A 23,651-nucleotide genomic window follows, 5' to 3' on the forward strand; every position below is an offset into this window, starting at 1 on the left:
CAAAACCCATATGAAATTCTATCCTCTGTGGAACACAAAATGAGATTTTAGGCAGTATGCTAATGTGTGCCATGGACAAAAGAAAGTCATAAACAGCATGGTGGTGAGTAAATGATGACAGAATTTGCATTTTTGGGTGAACTATCTCTTTTACCAATACTGTATGTTGGCATGTACTGTAAATTGACAGTTGTAAGGTGCAAGAGGTATGATATTTGTTGAGAAGGTTTTTGGTTAATTTCTCTCATTCATGTCAGGTCCTCGGCTGATAGCATAACGGCACATAAGGTACACCATATGCGACTTGCCGATACCCTGAAGTGACTACACTTCCTGTTATTTTTAGCTTTACAGAGCTATTTGTATATGCAGAGCAGTGCGCACCTGTCTCTTTCCACTTATGGCTGTTAATAATAACCTGTTGTTATTTGCCTTTAGGTCTGAAATCATTACAGAACATTTTTCTACTGCTGTTGAATAAAGAATGACACTGAGAATATTACCATGGAGGTTGTCCAGAAAAAGGCACAGATAGATGGACAGAAACATGTAGCACAACACAGGAGTAAGTTGGCAAGCTCTCTGAAGCAGTACGAACATATTTCCTCTTTTATTTACATTCCTTTTTCAAATGTTAACATTTTTCGCTATAACTCTCTCATCAAGGGGGCGTTTTCTCTTTTCTCATTAAAATAAATTTGGCACAGTAAAACATATGTAGACAAAAGTTTTATTTACACCATACAACATTTTGGATTTTTAAATATTTTATACAGGGCTGCAGATGAGAGAGAGCTTACAGAGCTTCCAAGCAGATTCTGCAGTATTAAAGTTTTGAAATATATTATTCATAAAAAAGTGAGTGTTACCTTTATTGCATTTAAAGCAATGAAGAATGTAGCTTGACAAACATTCATTTTTAACAGACAGAAAATAATCCTCATTTCCTCTGAATAGTTTTCAGAGTAAAAAGTGTAGTAATGGCCAAACTGACTTGTTATAAACTTTTTAAAAACCTGCTTTAGTATATACATTGTGTTCTTGGACTCATCTCTTGCAAAAAAAAAAAAAAAAAAAAAAAACGTGGGTGGACATCACGTTGTGTCTTGTTTTTCTCTTTGAGGTCTCAAATGGAAAGATATAGCTTTTAGAACCAATTATTTTCCAAATGGTACTTTTTGAAACACACGATGTTTGATATTGTACATGTCAGCCCCCACTAAATACTCAAGTGTGAATAATAAAAAGAAAAGATAACTGATTTTTTTTTTTTGTCTTTTCTAAAGTCTTTTTAATCTGTCGTTCTTTTTTTAAAATCTTATTGGCACATATTGTCCCTGCTATACTCCTAGAATCCAGATAAGTTTCTCCAAGGCTGTGAGAAAAGTCTTCTGTGTTTTCTTTTTTCAGTGCAAAATCTGTCCACCTTCGATCGCATCCCCATTTCATTATTCCTCAGACTTCTGTCTGAAAGTCTCCCTCTTGGACGTCCAAAGGGAGGCTGACACACTTTTCCCACTCAGCGTTAGTCATCTCAAGAGAGTTCTTTGTGTCTGAATCTAGTACATTCATAGTAGCGTAGTTCTGATATTCACTTGCCGGGTTGAAGCTCTCCCAGGGGTTCTTGTTTGGCATTGCCTTGTCCTACGGAAAAGGATGAGAACCAGCAGTGTTAGAAATATCACACACATGGAACATTAAATACAAGTATAGTAGTGGTTTTGCTGTATAGACACAAACACAGTTAGTGTTTCATAATACTGTCAAACATATGAAGCTGAAATAAAGTTAAACATAAGCATGAATCATCAAGTTTTAACTTATGTTGTAATATGCTCTCCTATGCAGTGGTTCCAAAAATGGAGGACACTTTAAATATACTGTATGAATGCCATTGTATTAGACATAAAAATATCAAACCAAGTGGCATCTGCAAAGACACGAGGCTAGACCTTTTCGCAGAATTAAATTTAGCAATTTCTTTTCTCAATAGACTTTAACCAACTGGTCCCGAGGTCATTTTTTTATTTTGATGTACAAAATAAGTTCTGCTGAGGAAAGGACAAAATACAATAACTATATATGTTGTCCAAATGTACAGTAGTTTGGTGTTTCTTCAAGTAGCAATGTTAGCAATGAGGATTTGTAGAAAGTAAAGTCTCTTTATTAACATTTTTAATAGTTTCACTACTTTTTGGTCTACAAACAAAATCTAACAATGTTCATAAAATCGCATAGTTATTTATCATTTGAAAGTCATGAAAATTCCCACAACAGTTTCATTTCCACCACATCTTCATTTCTGTATTGTGTTTAATAGAATTCTGTGATGGAAGTAATCCTTTACATTTTTGAAACATTTTACTAGGCATGTCATAAAATATAGACATATTGATTATTGATCGGCATGTCTGTATATTTTTGAGGCATCTATATATTAACATTTGCCAACATTTAAATTAGAAGCCTAATTTGCATGCTTTCCAATTCACTCATTTGGGTGATATAATTCAAACCACAAGGGGTGATATAACATTTACTGAAGATAGGATGGATATTTTACAGATCCTTGCACAGGACGCATACACACAAATGTTCCGAAGTTTTATCTACTTCTTCAAGAATGAAAGTGACATTAATGAGTTTGCAGGTTAGTGTATGAATCTGGTTTATCTGCACAAACTGAACAATTAGATATTCTTATACAATTTCTCTGTATGTATCTTTGAAGAGGTTTCATTCAAGCTATCAAACCACAAACTGAAAATACATTGTGTAAGCTATATGAAAGATACACAAAATATCATCCATTGATGGTTAGAGTAAATAATCTGTGTCCTTTGATCATGATTTGAGTAAAATGCTATGGAAAACTATGCGAGTTACGCTCCTTGGTGCTGCATATTTTTGAGCAGCCTTGAGAGACGGCGAGACCGCTCTGTGTATGTACCTTCATAGAAAATAATTATTTAGAATTTTAGAATGAGCAATGTCATCCACCTGACACGTCTGGTGTGCATCCCCCTTTACTACCGCTCACACTTTACCAAAGTTGTGTTGAGAAATATGTTTGAAAACACAAAGAATATTGTGCAACTGGTAGCCTTATGTATATCTTTAAAAAAAAAAATGATATATATCGATTATCATCAGTAAAATCTTCCGATTATCGATGAGTGAAAAAGGCATCAATTCAAGATCTCAAAATTTTCCTTGAATTTTCTTTGTTTTCTTCAAACATCATTTGTCTCATAATTCATCTTAATCTCTTTACTGACACTTTTGTTGACTTTTGTTGACAAGCACACTAACCTTTGAAAAAAAGTTGAACACAAAAGTTTTTAGGACTACAATTGTATGGTGTGGCGGAAATGTTGTGGAAATACCACTACTGCGGGACGGAAGCAATTCTGAATGTTTTTTTACACAATAAACATTAAAATGGTTCATGTTTATTTTCACTCTTTGTTTAAATTATAATAGTTTAAAAAATATATTTTTATAATGAATTTTAACAATTTATTATTGAAAGTCTGAGTCTAGGATAAGTGGAAACAGGCAGTGAATGGTAAAGTTCTGCAGATCTGATTAAACATGGGTAGAACATGTTGCCAAAAGGACACATCATCAGGAGCTGGATATAATGGTGTGTGTGTGTTGTCTATCCCCACAAATCACAATACTGAGCTACTTAAATCAAAAACACCAACAAATCACTTCACTGATTAACTGAATGAACCTTGCATTGCCAGTCAGCTGGAAAACATAACTGAAAATGACACTGATCGCTCCTCTACTACACAGGCCCGGTTCAGTAGGGTGCTAAGCACCTTCAAACGAACCTTAGAGCACCCTCAGTTGCAGACCAGGGCAAACTACTGCCAGTGGGTTGATTTATCATGAACGTTGGGAACTATCTTTCATTAGGCTTTGGGAACTACTGCACACCCTCAAGCTTTTAATATGCCCAGGGTTGCCAGATAACAGATGCAACACCCCAATCAGAGATTTATACTTGCAAACTTTATTACTTTATTCAGTTGTGTGCTGAATGGGATAACAAACAAACCATTGACGAGACCCACATCATGACCCATGAGCATGTAAACGGGTTGATAATGTTTTAACAATAAAACAACTTTGTCCACTTTGCGGCAAACATTAAAATATACTTTTAGAATCTATAATTTCAGAATATTTTGTTTTATTATTAAACCAGACTCCTGATGTAGTGTTAAATTGAATAATAAATTACCACTGCATTGAAGTATGGTAAAATAAACTATTAATAATTATACTTATACCTTTATTCAGTTTTACTAACACATGATAGAAAACAAGCAGCAACATTTCAAGCAATCGCAGAATTGTCCCATCAGTATACATTTCAGAAAATTGTGCACTACTACTTCTGGGCTTAAAAGATAGAACTATGTAGAACTTTTTATCTTCTATCTTCCATGTTCTACTTAACGGCTGATGTGGCACCTATACCAAAATAATTGCACACCCCTGCTCAATTGAATATGTAAGACTAATACTGTAAATTGGCAAGCAGAATTCCTTAAATCCCAGCAAACACACAAAATGCTGCATCAAAACTTATAAATGTGTATGCTTTTGCAAATCAATATGTCCTAATCTGCAGGTGCAGCATTTTTCTGTCATTTTCAGCGACAGATCATATAAAAAAAAAAAGCAATAAATATTTTATACATAAAAAAAAAAAAAAAAAAACCACACCAAAAAACTTTACGTTGTTTTAGTAACATTTTAACTTTATTTAATCTATTAAATAATGTCTAATTACGATACATCTCCACTTTAGCAGCCCCACTATTTTCAGAAGCACCCTCAGTGATTTTGATCTGGAACCGGGCCTGCTACCTCATGGTGCTGGATAGTGTTCTGATGGTTGTTAGAATCAAACAATCCCACCAGCCTAACAATTACAGATAATTGGTGCACCGTAATGCGGAAACCACAGAGAACCTCTACAATATCTTTAGCAAATCAAGTGATTTTGTTCCGTGCATTCAACAAGCGTGATTAGCCAATGGTGAAAGAAATAATAAGCATGTTACAGCTCATGGTCTTGTGTTTGAATGAGTGAATAAGCAGGACAGCGATCACAAAGACGGCCTCTCTTTATCTAAATTCTGTCATAAATTATCCACCCTCATGTAGTTCCGAACCCATATGACAATTTTATTTTTTCTGAAGCATGAATAGAGATGTTAGGCAGAATGTTAGCCTCAGTTACAACTTTTATTGCATCTTGTTTCAATACAATGAAAGTGAGTGGTGACTGAGGTGAGCTTTCCCTTTAAACCTTCCCTCTATCCCCCTGGGGCAGGGAAGCATGCATGATGCAAATATGTTTTTCACATGAATACACTGGGATGAAAACTATTAATTCCTTGAGTCACTCACTTCCTTGATGCACAAGAGTGGGGGGCCAACAGAAGATACAGCTAAACATAGACAATGCAGCACCTTGGTGCTTGGCAATGAGACTCACTGAAACCAACCGCCCTGCTATCGCTGTTTCCTGTTACTCACCATGATGCCCATATTTGGTATGTCTCGAAATCGGTCCAGGGTTTGAAATTTCTGATTGAGTTCCTGGAACAGCTCCATATGCCTTTTCCTGGTGTGCATGACTTTCTGCAATGGCAAGGGTGGGTGGGGGAGGGGAAAGGAGAGGGGTGGGAGGTAGGATTTGGAGTTCAGTCAAGCTGAGAACCAGAACTTTGCAACAGGAAAAACCTGCCTACGTTTCCTTCTTTCAAAGAATGTATTACTGTATGAAAACGCCGTGCTCACCCTGAAAATTTGGCTGAATGCTTTGGCAAGGTTATGGCAAACAGCAAACAGCACATGAAGGGTTGGTGATAGCACTTGACATTCAATTTGAAACGCTCAGGGGGATGCTGCTTTTTATTTTAAAGCGTGACCTTAAAAATGTGAATATGTGCAGGCTTTTTTGTGATTTTCAGCTTGAAGTCAGGGGATGTATAAGGATAAAATGGGAATATGTGGCAGCTGACGGCATTGCTTTTACACTAAACAACACAACGTTTCATAAATCACAGTTGTGTCAGGGCATGCCACTCCAATAAGCTTAAGTGCTACACAGAGTAGTAAATTAAAGGGTGAATGCAACAAATGGCCTTTCGGTTTATGCAACGAAGGCCTGACGCATGCACTTCACCAAGCAGAGGATTCACTCACCTCGAAGTCTAGATCCTGGTACCTTGACTTTCTTCTCTATAAAACCAAGAAATAAAGACAAAAGCATAACATTAACACATCCCATAGTTTAAATAGTAACTTAATGTATTGAAATCTGAAATGTTGTCCCATTTCTTTTATTATTCAATTAAGACACGACAATGAGCAAATGTGTTTCTTGCTCATCAGAGCTACACATGTCTTGAAGCTGTAAGGCCAGATACATACCCTACACAAGTATTTAAATGCAGACACAACACATTGTACGTGCATTCTTGCATTACTGTTGCGAAAACAAACATCAATATTCAGGTTTGTGATTGAGTTAACTTCAAATGTCTGTGCTGATGTGTTATTATTGGAATGGCTTGTTCTAAACATGTCGACAGTTTAACAAACTTGGTCAGCAGCTCTGCCATTAATGCAGTTGACCAGAAAGAGAAAACTGATAATAGAGTCAGGAATTTATTCTAATGCTTATGATAGTGTACTGAGAACTGAGAATGCAATGTGTACTTTAATGCAACAGTGCTTGCCCACTTGTCTTGGATCCGGAAGTATTTTTCCTATACATTTTTTACAAAGAGATTTCATGGAAATCCTCTATAAAAATTTTCTAATCCAGGAACCAAAACAACAAGCTCAGAGGTGAACATTATAAACATTGATGCGAAGAAACAAAGTACTTGAAAATCAGAAGAAAAAACGAAAGTACAAATCGGTGTACTTACAATCCCATAAAGCACTGTGAATGACGTAACTGAATAAACAAGATAGAAAAATATGAAACTATTGATTCAAAATTGATAATTAAATGTATATAATCGATATGTGTGTTTTTTTTTAAGTTTATTGCAAAATATTCATATATATTAAAATTTACTTAAAGTAGTATGAGAGTGTAGGGAGGAAACTCAATTACATCATTCAGTTTGTCATTGGAATGGGCGGTAGCTGCCGTGCTCTTTTGACACGCTCTGTTTGCCGTGATCTTTCTCTGCAGGATCATGGGTAGTGTAGTTCTTCAGCCCAAATTCAACTAGCAAACACATTTTTAAAAAAATAGTTGAAATAACACAGACTGATGGCTTCAAAAGAATCATATACCATTGAGTAATAACCTCGGAGCTCACGGTAGGTCTGTCTTTTAAGGTTTATCAATTATCATTAAAAATCACATCCCCTATGAAAATAAAATAAGAAGATTTTTTTCTACAGGAACCAGCATTTTTACACATTTCAGAATGGAATGGCATGTGAGATATAGCTTGAGTAGCTAGAAGTTTCTGCATTAATTTACTGGTATAGAGAATGTTTCCGGCCCAACTACCAACACTGAATTTGAAGTCTCATTAATGCGCACCTCTAAAGAGCTCATCGATATAGTTGAGCCGGTTTCACTCCGTGACAGTCCTCCGCTCTCCTCCATCTCAGCCAGGAAGTTTTTCACCGCTGTGCGTGGCTCAAAAGGCAGATTCTGCATGTGTTCGGCTTGGATGGGATACTGTTGCTCCATTCCCATACCCATGTGCTCCATCCCCGAGTGGCCAAGGTTAAACTCGGGGCCCATCTTGTAATGCATCAGCCTGTCATGTGACAGAGAGTCCATAGTGATGTTCATCTTGCTGTCATCCTTCAGTAGGGTGGGAACGCTGCTGGAACCGGCTCCTGACACCACGCCAACAGAACTGCGGGGCAGGACGATGTAGTCCGTCTCCAACTGCCCTGGTTGGGGGTGGCCGCTCATGTCATGGCAGCTCAGCTCCTGCTCGCTCTGCCTGGTGGTGTCTTCCGTACACAGGTATACCGTCCTGCGCATATCTGCCGTGCCATCCAAACACTGGTCGCCCAGATCGCCCATGCCCATGGGCATGTGAAGTCCAGAGGGCTGCTGGATGATCACTTTAGACATGATGTTGCCAGGCAATGTGGAGTAATTGAGCCCCTCGGGACCTTTCTCTTCTTCCTCATCATTGAGAGAGATGCGGGAAAGGGTGCCGGTTATGGTGGCTGCCCGGCAAGAGCCCATGTCTTTGTGGAGGGCTGCAGATAGGAAGGGATATCATTAGTGAATGTGTGTGTGTGTAACACAAGACAGAATATGCTGTTGACTATTCCTGTGTACATAATTTTGTAATGTCAATTAAGAAACAATGTAAAAGTCAAGCAGACTAAACAATATCTTCACAGTGTAAGTGACTAATAACGGGGCCAAAAATCAACCAAAAATTAAAATTCCTCATATATTCACCCTCATGTTGTTACAAACTAGAATCATGCTCAGCTAGACTAGCTGTAACCAACATTGATCAGCATGGAAAGTTAGAAATAATAGTCTATACCATATTTGGCATAAACCTCCTTACAGATAGTCCTCTGCTATTGCAGAGATGTGTACATATTTAGACTGGATTGCTTCAGTTCACATGAAAGAGACACACACATCTAACCGACATCTAGATGCAAAGACAGAAGCATCAGCAGCACTTTGAGAACAGACTCTTCTCTGCAGCACAGCTCTGTCTCCACAAATCCATAAGGGAATTACTGTTGCTGTTCATAAACGGACAGCAAGGAGACCAGAGGACAACAACGCATAGTAAAAATCCACCTGGTTGTACACATTAATGCATTACATACCGTGGTGTCTAAACAAAACCGCCTTCAGGCTGAAGACAAGGACTTTCTCATTAAATCAGTCAAGAACAAGTCCAGGTTATATTATCAACCCCAAAATCAAAATTAATAAATAAATAAACATATTGTGCTTAAAGAGAATGAAGCCTATTTTAGGAGCATTATAATGTTTTGCATTGACAGTTGATAATCCACGTAAAATAATTAAAACTTCTCATTAATATAATGAAAAAATAATTATATTACATTTATACATTGTGGTAGTGTTTGTGTAATGCCTTTCATTTATGCTGACATATTTCTCGTCAGCAACAATATCAGTGTCTACTTTTACATCATTATACCCCCACCAACTGGCGCTCAGTTGGCTGAAGTGAAGAGAGTTGGACAGATAGGCCTGCTAAACCTTGAACACCAAGGACTTACACAGGACACCTTCTTGTGCCCATATGGACTATTTTGAATAATGTTTGTATACAAACATGCACTAGACAGACGTATTTGCTTTGAAAAGATGCTGTCATGTTATAACTTTTAAATGGAGACCCAATTCTGTTTCATTCAACTGCCCTGCATTCTGGACGCATTCTTGCAGCAATCTGTGCTATTTTTAGTTTTTGGTGTATGTAAACATGCACAAGATGGATGTCTTTGATAGTTTTGATGCGTTTTCGGTAACATGTGCCACATTTTAAGAACTGAGCAAGTTCAACTTCTAAAAACGTGTCTTTCTCTGCTAATTCCACTGCTCTCTCTGGCTACGAGAATCATGTCTAATCCTGTGTGTAAATAGACATGAAAACTGTGAGCTATCATGTCAGTGAAGACCAGCATCTCTTTTGGCCTCTGTTGAAGCATCCCAACATAAGGGAAGATCGGCTGAAATTGAACTGTTCCTGTTTGCATCAGTGCAGTATTATACTGTGTGGCATGTTTCACCGTAGATTATTTGTGTGTGTGGTTCATTATGGCATGGATTTCTTGTGAACAAATAAATTGTTATTTAAAGATTAAGGACAGTTAAAAACACTATTGGACCCGACCACAAACCCGTAAGTAACCAGTTTAATTTATGAACATCTTATCAAATGACGACTGTTTAATGTATATGTTTTATGGTGCTGCTGGGTTTAAGTGAAAAGTTTGATACATTCAGATGTTACGTGTTTCACTAACTTTGTTGCTATTGTTATTTTGTGTTGGATGTGCGTCATGTGCAAACACTGATATATTAATTTTGTTGTGGTAGAGCTGGTTCATTCTCTCCTCTAAATGAGTTTCAAACATATATGACTGTATTTGAGGGGCTCAAATACAATGTTGCCCAATCAAAACAGTGGTCCTTTACACTAAGGTCTTAAATGGGAGGAGAGCCAAAGACTGAGCATTTCAGTCAGAGGGCCAGAGACAGAGTTTAATATTATCATATATAACAAAATTTTGACTGTCTATGGTGCAAAACACTTTAGTGGACCTCAGTGAAAATATTACAATTAGAAAAATCCATGACATGACCCCTCTAAAGTAATGTCAAAACAAAGTGTAATATAATTTTTCCAAGGAAGAATCCTGGTCAGTAATTTCAGGTAATGTGATAAAAGAAGCCACCATGTTGTTTTGGGTTTAACGATGCTCCATAACGAAAAAAACATTTCCCAGAAAATTTAGAGCACTAATGAAGACTTCATACCACGATGCTTTGATCTTTGCTGGCTGGACCTTAGAACAATCACACTTTTTAAACCTAACTATTTCCAAGCATAACAATACAATAATTATGTCTAGACCTTGAAGGAAAAATTGTGTTTCAAACCAGTTTCAAAGGACTAAAAAGCTTCATTGTTCTTCACCAAGCATTTACTTAAGGGAGACAATTAAACAGTACATCTAAGAAGTCAACCAAGAATTCACTTTTAATCCAAATGGCAACCAAATGTACTAAAGATAAAAGAGAATACGATATTGGCAATTAAACAATTATGACTAATTCTGCTTTTGATACATGCAATATCAGAGTATGAACAGCTTTATTTTAGAGACATACAAATGTTTACAAATCCTCTTTCTAAAGGCTGGTCAGAATTGAAATTGATTTTGAAAACTGTAATAAATTTATTGGCATTAAAAAATATTTTATGTAATGTATTGTAAATACTGTGTAATAAAAACAATCTATGCATTTGAAGAATTAAGTATTATAGGAACCTAAATGGGATTTGTAAATACTATTTATAGGTATGTTTATAAAGTTACAAATGTCCATACAATGATATTGTACTTATCAGTATCTATTCTAACATAAAAAACAAAAAAACTAGCATGTGAGCTAGAACTACACTTTAGGTACAAATACCTACGTATGCTAATGATATCACATTGGATGATTAGCCCGGCCCCAGTGAGACTTGTTTATTATTTTAATGTGCAACCCCAATGTTTATTCTCATGGGCCTTTTTTGCCCCAAGGCAGAGAAGTCATTAGGAACACATTACTAGTGCGCCATCTGTTTCTTACCTGATCGACAGGCAATGTCCACATCTTTCTCAAAGTCTGTCTGTGAAAGGAGGGAAAGACAAAGCCATCGTGACAATGAGACCCTTCTTATCCATGTAGTGTTACAACAGGAGTTAATTAGATAGTTACAAAAAATTCTAAAGGAATCCTATTGGAATTTCATTCATAATTTGGAACCAATTCTAAAGAATCCAAATGGGAATTATCTTTTTTATCCTCTTAGTAGGATCCCAACAAAACACATAACAAAAACTAGATTTTTCCCAATGAGATTTCTATTAACTGTCCAGTAGCATGACATTATTCCAACTAAGCAGGGTTCTGAAAGTCTACACAATATCCAAAATGTCTACAACTTTACTCCTGTAAATGGTAAAAAAAGAGGATAGTTAACTATTTAATAGCTGGAATTTCTCTGTATCCTGTATGTACTTTTTTGTTACTTTAGGACACTTTAATATTGTTTTCAAATTATGATATAAATTCTAAGTAATCCTGTACACATTCCTTGAGGATTTGGTATTTTGACTATAGGGAACTAAAATTAACAGAAGCTAAACATTACCATTAACTTTTAAGAGTTGTAGACATACATTTATATAGATCAAAGGTTTTTTGCATTAAAAAAGCATCTTAAAAACAAGAAAACAATCAATGCAAACTGACATATTCATGCTAATAAAATAATCATGTAAAAGCAGAATATTGCATCAACTTTAGCATACAAAAACTAACTTATCTACAAAACCATGGGATTCTTCTTAAATTCTAAAATTTTGCTGGCTTGTTTCTACAGACTAACAATGTCCCACAGCCTCACAGGGCAAATACTCTTTGTAGTCTTCTGTTGTAACAATTTATAAATAGCATTTGACTATTCAGGTGTCAGTAAAGAATAGGGGGTGATAGAGGTGCTATCAACAGTGCCAAATCAAAGACAGCCTGCACATTGGTGGCCTCATTATAGTGAAATGTTTCTTGGAAAGAAACTTTAAATCAAAACATAAATGAGCACTGCGACCGTTATGTGCCAGTGGTACTTTGTGGGTCTACAGACGGGCCACACATCTCCAGAACCATTTTAACAGCAGTTACTTCATCAAGTAAAAAAAGGGTGAGAAAGATCGGTGTGAAATATGTCCAAATTCATGAAAGGCAAAAACCAAGGAAAAGCCAAAACACATGGACAAAAGATTTGGTGTTATTAGTTGAGCAAAGTGGACTGCCATGCCCTTTAATTACAGAGTAAGTAATGGGCTATTTGGATAATTATTGGACTGAATAATGTACTACAATACCAAAGGATCATGCAGAGGAAAAGTGCTCTATTACATCAGGAGGACTATAAGTGGATGGTATATCACTAATAATAGGGAATGCATTCTGATTTACTTCTATTGTTCTAATATTACCATGCAAGAAGCGATTCACCATTAGCACCAACATTTCAAGTGTTTTCACAGCTGATATAAGAATATTCCAGTACTTTGAATATACAGTTAAAGAATACTAAACTCCCAGGAGGTATGTTTCTTACCATGATCTGCGCATGCCCGTTGGGGAATGTACCAGTCGCGTCAGCACTGATGGGGTCTTGACAGTTTCTAAGGCGACATCTGAAGGCATCTTGGACCTGTTATCAGTCAATGTAGTCAGATTACTGAGTCTGAGCAACAATCCAAAATATTTCAATTCAGCACATTAAAAAACCTCAATGGTTTTGGATTTGGTCTCATATTCTATCTATAACATGTAATTAACAAACCAGACCAAACAAATACATATAAGTATTTTGTCATCTGCATTGCCATTTGAAATTACCATTTAGGTTTCCTTTAGGGAATACAATTATTGTAATGGATAGATCATGCAAAAATGAAAATTCTCTCATCATTGACATTTTTATAGATTTTAAATTACTTGTGAAACACTGTTCACATCCCATTATACTTCCATAATCTGATATAATCTGAGTAATTTGGTCCAACAGAAATTTGAATTTTGCACAATACTGTAAAACCAGAATGTGTGTAAAAGTAAATAGACACTATTTTTATGTTAAGAGTAAAACTGGGCTAAGACAAAACAAACTGGGCCTGTGTATAGGGATTCAAATATATTAGTCTAATGAAATGCTGGAGAAGAAGAGAAGTGATTATAATGATTCCAGCATACCTCTCTTCTGAGGATACAGTGGACCATGACAATGACAAAGCCTTGGAGGGAGTCAAAAACGGCAAAGAGGATCTGGAATAATATTGAACGTTTGTCCGTCATGGCCAGCACTGCAGACATCCAGGTGAGAGCTAAAAGAGGGAGGACAACACAGGAACTCCACAGAGAGGCCCTGGGAGGGAGAGAGAGAGAGGAAGAGAGAGAGAGAGAAAGAGAGAGAAGTGAGTATGAAATGAATAACAAAAAAGCACAGGACAGCACAACATCGCACACTTTTATTTTTTTGTTCGTATTTATTTCAAAACAATTCTTCAACAAAGAGTTCTAAGCCTTGAACAAACCAACCAGCTCTGAAATGAATTACAACAAAACAACCTTTAATTTGAAGCAAAAAAGTATTTGACAGTCATAGATTATTTTATTAAGGAATGCACTACTCATCCTATTACATTATGCATTGCAAATGATGTAAGTGAATCAAAAAGAAAGGTACAATATGAAACTCTTTACTATAAGTCATTGACGAAAAATATTAAATAAAGAAGGAGTTTATTGAAGGTTTGAAATTTATTGCAAAATATTCACATACAATTTGTTGTTGGAAGACCGTTACATAATTTGAAGTGCTTTATGGGAGTGGGCGATCACTGCTGGGCTCTTTTAGTGCAATTTCTGTTACCACAGTAACAGCGACTCCTCTGATTGGTGCATATTTAGTCAGGATTAACGCATTTCTGGGAATTAGGTTTTAAACATGATTTTTGCTTAACAAAACCATGCCATTACTTACAGAAAAAAACATGGAGCTTACGTTAGGTCTGTCTTGAAAGGTTTATATAATATTGTTAAAAAATTAAATCTTTCTATGGAGAAATTGAATGGGATTTTCACTTCTGAAACTATTGTTTTAGAAGATAATGTACTTGGTTTGCCAGTTTCTTACCAGATATATCATGTTCTTGTTCAAATTGCCATAAATTGCCATCGGCACATAAATGAGTCCGAAAGCCCACAACAACTAATAGTGTTTGAACATTACAGACAGAGAATGAGCCAGCTGTTCGTTTACACCTTCACAGATCTCCTTCCCCAAAGCAAGGGGAAGGACACACACATAAACTCACACACACTTCCTCGCATCCAGCTTAATATCGATTTACTGAGCCATCGGTAGACACTTACATGGCGTTGCTGGCTGTTGTTGCTGATAAAGCAGTAGTTGAAACTACACCACATTTGGCACATTTTAAAGTTAATCCTGTGTGGGGCTCACTCATCTGCCTGCAGAACAAATAACCAGACAACACAAAGAAAATGTTGATTGCTGTTCACTAGTATTAAAGGGATACTACACACAAAAAGTACTAATTCTGTCAACATTAACTCAACTCATCAACTCTGTCAACTCATTAACTTTTATTCCAAATCTGTATGATTTTTTTAAATTATTTTTTTTAATTTTTTTGTGGCACTAATAAGGAGATGTTAGACTGTATGTAAGTCTAAGTCACCATTCACTTTGCAATTCTCGTTGCATCTTTTTACAATATAATGATACTTAAATGATGGTGACTAATGCTAACATTCTGCCAAACATCTCCTTTTGTGTTTCACAGAAAAATGAAAACCATGTGGGTTTAAAATGACATGAGAGTGAGTAAATTATGACAGAATTACAATTTTTGGTTGAACTATCCCTTTAAAGTGCCCAATAATATTAGGTTTATTATCAGATATGGGATAAGTGCTGTCAGGAATTTACATGGTGGTCTGATTTTACCAAAGCAAAGATGGTGGATGCTTTCCCTGCCGTTATAAAAGGTGAAGTGTGTAATTTCTATGATGCCTTAAAATTAGGGTGGCCAGATGTCCCATTTTTCCCAGGAAATTCCTGTATTTAAGCACTTTTTCTAGTGTCCTGACTCATTCTGGAACGAGTTTTGTCGCATATTTCCCCTATCCTAAAATGTCTCTTTTGCCTATGTGACTTTCTCAATCACGTGAGTATACTAAACAAATGTAGCCAAGAATATGGCTTGTAAAACCAATACAATCACACCATGTTATTTGAAGTATAAAATGTCAAGGAAGCATAAATGTACATTTAATGAGGATCTTCAAAAATAATTAAAATTTCTAAAAAAGAGTCAAGACAGAGAATCAGAGACAATCTCGACTCAGTGTAACAGTCATGAAGGCAATGCTTTTCAAACATCTTAATTTTGGTCTGGACTGCTCTGCATTTTATGATAAACTCTTGAAAGACAAGCACAGACTAAGAAAAATATCTGCGAGCAAAAATGTACAAGGTGACAACAGTTACAGATGCTGATGCACCCTCTACTTCGCATTGATCTGCGCCTAGGCAAGGATGTGTCGATTTTCCATTTTACCATCTTTCCAGATTTTCCATCTGTCCTGTTTTCCACAAGCAGGAATCTGGTCACCCTACTTAAAATGCTTTCTAGCTAGGCAGCTTACTAGTATTTAGATCAGACCTTTTGAAGTTTTATATTTTCCATTTGTGTGCATGTGTTTGTGTGGTTGAGTAAGTTGGCACTTACCCTGCTCTATGTTTTAGCTTCTTCTCCAGGATCCCATCTCTCGAAACCAGTTTATTAAATACCAGAATACCAATCACCATGTTAACCTGGACACACAGAGAAATTCAGAACCTAATCTTATCAAACTGCAAAAGACCTCTCTTCTACCCCATATACAAGACAGACAAAAACTCACACAATTATTTTTTAGAAAATTGCATTTTATTAAATAACAGCTAACCATGTGCAGTGCATTTACAAAACATTTCCAGCACAGTTTATTGTAATAACTGCCTTTTTAGCTAAAATCTTTCTCTGGATAGATTAAAGTACAGTGATTTTTACTGAATTTGAATATTTCACATGATGCTAGCATTTAAGAGTATGCTGATATAAATATACATTTTTAATTTGCAACTGTTTTTTAAACCCTGTTTAACATGTGACCTGCCAGTATTAGAGCTTACTTCAGTCAAGAAACAAACTTTTGGATCTTGTATTTTCCATTTCAAATTTTGCATGCTAGACTAGTCAAGTAAATTGAATAAAACACCATAAGGCACTGGTGTGTGTAGTTAAGACTGGCAAATGACTGTAAATAAACAAACTGTATAATTACCAGCACAACTGCAGCAGCAGGCCCCACAAATGCATAGAGAAGACCACCTTCCAGAGATAGCCAACAGCTGCAAACAAACACACACACACACACACACACACACACACACACACACACACACACACACACACACACACACACACAACAACAACAAAAACACAAATATCAGCAAATCTTGCATAAAATTTAACATCAGGCATCAACTTAATGGAGCACAGCAGTACACAGTCAAATCGTCCTTGGGTGTCTGGGGATCTGTAGCCATATGCCATGGTTCTACATGAGAGACTTTTAGTGTGGAAAAAGAACTATGAGAAGATCTTAATAACACTGTTTATTTCCAGGTATCCTCAAGAGAAAACTTGGGTGGACTGCTGCAATCCCATGGCTTGCTACTTTACTTCATGCAGATTCTCCTGTCTTTTTGGCCAATGTTTTAATTGGAAGGGTTTTCATGCGCTGTGGTGGGACTTTTGAATAAAGAGGAAGAACAGTGAAAAGAAAGTAGGATGTCTTACTATTGGGGTGTCCCGTATCCTTTAGCTTTCGTGAATCCCATTGATATAGCGACAACCAAGGCAGGTAATCCTTAAAAAGACAAATGCAAATGTTTAAAGACCAAATACTGGGTAATGCTTCAAAGCTTAAGACATTTACAAGCCATGTAAGTACAGGACATTCTGTCTAAGTTTAAGAATAAAAAATGAACTATACTTTTATATTTTCTGAACAAAATGTAAGTGGTGCTATTCCATAAAAGAACTATGTTATCATGAGAGCTAGTTCTGGCTGTATGCTAGGACATTGCTTGGTGGTTGCAAGGGTGTTCTGAGTGGTTGCATAATGGCCCAAATCAAAATAGCCCACCCCCAAGTGTCTACAATATTCTTGTGCCTGGCTTAAATCCCTCAAATCCCTACAAGTCTATGAGATTGTTTGTCCGTTTTATCAACTGCCAGGGAAAATCTTTGTTTGATCGCTTAGAAAAGTAATAGTACACCTTTCCTCAATAAGCAGCATGATATAAAGGTAATATATCGTGTCCATAGCACATCGGTGCGGATCAAATTAGGTGCCAATGTTAAATACTTAGGAATAGGGATTTGTTAAAATCCATAACCCTAAGAATCTACTGTAGTAATAGTAGTAGTAATTGCCTTAGCAAGAACCAATTAGATTCAAAATATGCTGGCTGCAGAACTGTAGAAGCACATTGGATTTTCAAATTAGGAAAGTTAGAATCTTTTTCAACTTCTAAATTGCTTGTGACACACGAGCAGGCAAACATACCAATGAGAATCCCAGGAGTTTTACATTTTAAACTACCATGTCACACCTGCTTTGAATGAAAGGCTGAAGCAAAATAATAAGTCTTACTGGATGAACACATATTGATTGTAAGGCTAAAGTATAATGTCATATCAGCATATCTTTCTTATCATCCCTCTCTCTATTTTTCTGTCTCTTGTCTTTGCGGGTTTCAAGTAGGACTGCCGTAATGAAAGGGCTCTTTCTGTCCCTACCACTGTCCTGTGATCTGAATATTAACATCGTCCCACTCTCCCTCTGGTGGCTGAATTTATTGATGCAATCAGTTTGTCAGAACAACCAGCGAGGGGCCTGGCAGTCCCACCTCCCATTTGTTGTATCTAACTAAAGCTCTTCCCCTAGCCACCCAGCAATTTCATCCTCTACCACTCAGAAAGCACACTGCAGTGCACACAGCATCGCTGTTCCACCCTCAAAGGTCGCATTTAGTATCTGGATGCGAGAAAAATCTGAGAAGGATTAATGAATTTGACCTGGAAACTGCCCTTTCTGCTATGACTGTTTCCTCAGACATACAAACTATGCTTGCTGATTTATTGTTTAGCTGAACAAACTCAAGCTATATCACTTCGGTAGAATGTAGTTTGCCAGATATAAAGAACAATGGGGTAAAATCGGAATGTGCCATGCCTCTTTTTACCACAGGGCAAAGCAATTTCACCATTCTCTTGAGAGGCGTCATTTCTTCTTATGTCCTTCTTATGTTTCTATGACCTGAGTGGCAGTTGATTTGGAGTTACATTTGATTAAGGGGCTCAGCCAGGGGCATAATTTTCAAATTTTATTTAAGTTGGCATTAGCTGCAGCACTAGCTCACTTTTGTGCCCTCAGCAAGATAAGACATGACCAGAAGGAAAAAAGAAAGGCTATTTAAAAATTTAGCTGTTCCTTACAAAAGAATGATAGTCCATTGGTAGAGTTTTTGAATAGCAACAGGACCCATGTTGCAACAGAACTTAACAATAAGTGACCACCATGCTTTTTGTGTTATGGAAATAAGTAGCTTTTTGCATTATATTAAATCCTTTAGAGTATCATGGACAAAAAGTCATACTGATGAATGAATGCTGACTGATGATGGAATTTCTGGCAGAAATGCGTGATCTGGATCGTATAGGACAAACACTTTTACCTTCTATAATCATGTAATATATACAAAGGGATAGTACACCCAAAAATCTAAATGATTGTAAAAGTCATATGTTGTTTCAAACCCATATGACTTTCTTGCTTCTGTAGAACACAAAAGGAGAAGTCAGGCAGGATGTTAGCTTCCTTCACTATTCACTTTCATTGCATCTTTTTTTTCCCCAAACAATGAAAGTAAATGGTGACTGAGGCTGTCATTCTGCCTAACATCTCCTTTTGTGATCCACTGGAATAAATAAAGTCATACAGCTTTGTAACAACAGGAGGGTGAGAATTGATGGCAACATTTACGTTTTAGGTAAACTGTTGGTTTAATACTTTACACATATGTTTCATGCTAGAGGCAGACAGTGGTGTAATGACCCCAATGGTGGCTGCTGGTGTCCACTAATTATTCTTTTTGTCTCCTCATATTCACTGCTTAGCAACCGCTGTTATGGAAATCGAGTCACAGACTGATACAAAAGAGGGAGCAACAAGTTCATTTGATTGTAGGCATCGCTTTGAATTCCACGGCGAGATACAGATCACAAACAACTTATGGTTATAATACAACACTAAGATCTAAAATGTGAAAACTGCACTGGGGCATACCACTAATTAAAGAAACATCACACAGATATTCATCATTTTTAATGAATGTATGTTTTCAAATATCCGAACTAATAAATGGTTCACATGTCTGTCCTTGTCAGTCTTCTCCTGTCTAGTCTTTTCCTCAGCGCACAGCAAAACACTGCAATGATGGAAAGAGAGCGCCTTGTTTGTTGCTAGGTAACTGGAGGGACGAGTGTTAGCTTTTCTGTAATGAATTTGATGTGTGTGTAAAGTGGCCAGGTATAAGAAGCCCTTGGGAGGTATGGAACATACTTGATATTATTTAAAAATTTCAAAAGCTAACTCGCATTGTCCACATTTGAGAAATTAATATGATCTAGATGATGGAGCCTATATAGAGGGGAGAGAGAGAGAGAGAGAGAGAGAGAGAGAGAGAGCGAGACAGAGAGAGAGACAGAGAGAGAGAGAGAGAGAGAGAGAGAGAGAGAGAGAGAGATGCAGAGATATAATGGAGATCCAAGCACTCACCCCATCCCAGGCAGAGGAACCGTTTCCGGATGAGCCTGGTTCTAACTTTCCCTGTCACGGCCATGTAGGACTGCCAAGCTTCTGTCAAAACCCAGCAAAAAGAAGCCAGGAAAAAGAAGTGCAGAAATGCTGTTGTCATCGTGCATACACCCTGTCCATTCAACACACACACAGAGAGAGAGAGAGAGAGAGAGAGAGAGAGAGAGAGAGAGATAAAAATTCAGGTGTAAAACTTAAAAATTTAAATCAGTCTAAACAGTAATCTTGCACTGTTTTGGTGGCAGATTGAAAAAAGCCCTGCCTGATCCAGTCTTTGAGTGAAATGTAATAAAATTCACTTGAAAAAATTTAAATCACAAGAAATGTAAACTGAGTTTAACTGAATCCACCAAGATTTTAAAAATTAAAGAGAGGCAAAAAAAAAAAAAGATGCATCATTGTTTCTTCTTCTATTGATTTGATGAAAAGCAAGGTCATGTGAGAAAAGAGAAATCAAAGGTTGTATTGCTTTAATTCAGGCTGAAAAACAACAGTGTCAGACAGAGAACATGCTTTTCTCCAGACTCGACAATAGTCTACCATGTAGACCATCATCCCATGCTTCTCATTCCAAATCTAGGAAATCTCACTGAGGTTAGAACATATGTTCTCCAGACATTCTCCACACTTTGTCACCAATAGTTAGCAAGCAGAGAGTCTTCAGCACAGAAATCACAAAATATTACTATCTTTCTCACTGAATGAGCATGTTCCATGCTGAATTTGGTAGACAAAATTTTATAAAATATAAACATAAATGTGAAGGACCAAAACACCTTCTCGTACAAGTGTCACCTTGGACCTCCCACCACCAGTTCCCTATCCTTTTAGAGGCATTTAATTGGTAAGTCAACGGCATCTTTCTCTTTGGCATAATTGTGGACAGGATGAGTTGGAAACAAAACAGATGGGACAACCAAAAAGGGAAGAATGGTACCACTACCCCTAAGGAATCATTTAAGGTGAGGCATGACACAATTTACCCATTTAGGAAATGTTCTTAGATTAAAATCCTATGATCTAATTGTAGCCCTAGCCCTAGCCCTAACCCTAACTCTACCTCTACTCCTGACCCTAAACTGCCTGCTGGAATAAATTTATTTTCAGGATCTGATAGGTTGATAGGAATGTTGATCCAGGAGCATCTCCTCCTTGTGTAAAATGTGTTAAATGTGGAGAACATCACCCACCATCCAGTGACCCCGCACCACTAACCAAGGCCAGAGGGAGAATCTGGACACTTGCGGCATGGAACGATAGTTGGGAGCATCAACCCACTTCCAAGGTTGGTGGTGAAGGCATGGCCGGCATAATGTTCAGTTGCAGGAGCCAGAGACAAGCTGGAAGAAAAATAATGAAGAATTCCGTCTGCTGTCAGTCCACCTGGTGTGGCCAAAAAATGGGCAGTGAAAATGGATCACAGCTAGCAGCATGTGATAGGGCACACCTGATGCTGACGAGCTCTCCACGCTGCCATTAAACCGCTATGGTGTCTCTTCCTCAGCTTCAATGGACCCAATATCCTTGAGAATCAGTTTGTTATTCTCAGCCAGGGTTCTTCTTAGCCAAGCGGCCACCTGGTCTCATAACTCTGGACCAGTCCTGCTTGGACTGTTCCATGACTTCTAGACAAGGACACTATGGCCCTTTGGACTTTTCTTTCTGTCACTTCCTCAGTTTGTGTTACTTTTTAGGAGAAAAGCTTAAAGAGAGTCATTACTAACACCACTGTATCTCTTCATTGTGTGCCAGCAACATGTTAGGACTGTTATAAGTCAACGTTTTGATTGAGAGGGACATTTTGCAGTATCCATACAATGGACCTACTTCAAATGTATGGGTTTGGAACACCCAAGTAAACTCTTGTGGAGTAAACTTCTACAGCTGTGAATGGGAGACCACAGCAAATTTTCCTATTTGCTCTAACAGTAAAATAAATAAAAAAAAATCAACTATTGTGTTTCCACTACTTTCCAATTGAGGAAAAAATAGAGAGCTGTGGACTATGGAAGTCAGAAGAGAGAAAGATGCCAAATTTATTGTCACTCTCTGCAGCTGTATTTGAAACCAAAAAGCAGCAGTGTTTACTTTTTTTTTAATGCAAAGGTAATATAACAAAGAATACTGTTAAATAAAATACACAAAATAGTTCAAACATTTAAAATATAAAAATGTTTACTAGATTTAAGCTCCGTAATAGGGCAGAAACATGTCATCACAGTCTGTGAAAAGGGTCCATTAGTGACATATCAAAAAATTGAAATGATACGTCAGTGAAGAATGTTCAGTAAATTATGGGGGAAGAAGGAAAAATAGAACTATGGAATGGAACTTTGCAACTAAACTTTCACACTTATCTTTACATGAACACTTAGCATTCTGTTGAATTGTGCTCTATTGCTTCAAAATACTTACAACTGGAATTAATCTTACCATTACATTTTCAGAGGCACAAACGTCAGTTAACATAGTTTGGATAGTTGCTAAACACAACAACAGAAGGACAAGCACCAACAATATACATTGCATGTATGCATTAGCCAGGTGATTTCTATATATGACGTATATATATATATGCCCATACTTCATACAGCATCAAAATGTCTTACATAGATAGCATCACAAAGAAGAACAATGTGCGGTCAGATTGTTGCTTTGCAAGGGAATTTAAAAGCATATACAGTATACCCACACCAAAGCTCATAACCTGAGTGGGAATATTTGACTTGTATCTTTAAGTACCAAATGTACTATATCTGTATGCGTGTGGGTTTGCCTGAAGAGCTGGGCAGCAGAGGAAGTGGAGGGGGTGGCACACAGCCTCAGCTGAAATCCTGAGTGCACGCTGCCCTTTACAAAGGCAAATTGCCGGGAGATATTGAGCCCACTGTGTCTGTATCTATGGCAACAGAGGAAGTTCAGGAGAACAGGAAAGTACAACATGGCTGACGTAAAGGAGGTGTGTGTATGTGTATGTGTGTAGAAGGGCTGATGCTGGTGTGTGCTGCTTGGGTTGAAAATCACTGTATAATAGGGATTCATATTTGGCAGCACGAGACAGGGAGAGTGGTACATTAACTATAAGGGTAGTGAGTTAATTTACATGCTTATACACCAGCACTCTGGTGTAAAACTTTCTCATTTCAATAAGCTTTCTGACACACTATTTGATGATAAACTTTACAATAAGGTTCCATTTGTTAACATTAGTTAACAACATGAAATAACATGAACTAACAAAGAACTATACTTTTACTGCATTTACTATTCTTAGTTAATATTAATTTTAACATATAGTAATACATTTTTAAAATCAAAAGTTGCA

The 23,651-nt window shown here is 37.1% G+C and overlaps 1 protein-coding gene across 4 annotated transcripts in view; it reads right to left on the reverse strand.

Annotated features, from left to right (window-relative positions):
• Positions 1-595: 595 nt before the first annotated feature.
• Positions 596-23,651, reverse strand: part of LOC127661124 (adhesion G protein-coupled receptor B3-like) — a 237,222-nt gene continuing 214,166 nt past the window's right edge. For 3 of the 4 annotated variants that reach the window (XM_052151700.1, XM_052151699.1, XM_052151697.1), the window contains 12 exons: positions 20,288-20,438; positions 17,242-17,311; positions 16,724-16,790; positions 16,126-16,211; positions 14,744-14,842; positions 13,562-13,733; positions 12,924-13,019; positions 11,387-11,426; positions 7,598-8,277; positions 6,235-6,270; positions 5,563-5,667; positions 596-1,644 (listed from right to left, as the gene is read on the reverse strand). In XM_052151700.1, coding sequence (XP_052007660.1) covers positions 1,456-1,644; positions 5,563-5,667; positions 6,235-6,270; positions 7,598-8,277; positions 11,387-11,426; positions 12,924-13,019; positions 13,562-13,733; positions 14,744-14,842; positions 16,126-16,211; positions 16,724-16,790; positions 17,242-17,311; positions 20,288-20,438 — 1,791 coding nt within the window. In that variant the 3' untranslated portion in view covers positions 596-1,455. The remainder of the gene's footprint in view (positions 1,645-5,562; positions 5,668-6,234; positions 6,271-7,597; positions 8,278-11,386; positions 11,427-12,923; positions 13,020-13,561; positions 13,734-14,743; positions 14,843-16,125; positions 16,212-16,723; positions 16,791-17,241; positions 17,312-20,287; positions 20,439-23,651) is intronic. The other variant, XM_052151698.1, reaches the window with a different exon arrangement.

Source organism: Xyrauchen texanus, chromosome 20 (assembly GCF_025860055.1).
Source record: "Xyrauchen texanus isolate HMW12.3.18 chromosome 20, RBS_HiC_50CHRs, whole genome shotgun sequence".
In the NCBI taxonomy this organism is placed as follows: Eukaryota; Metazoa; Chordata; class Actinopteri; order Cypriniformes; family Catostomidae; genus Xyrauchen; species Xyrauchen texanus.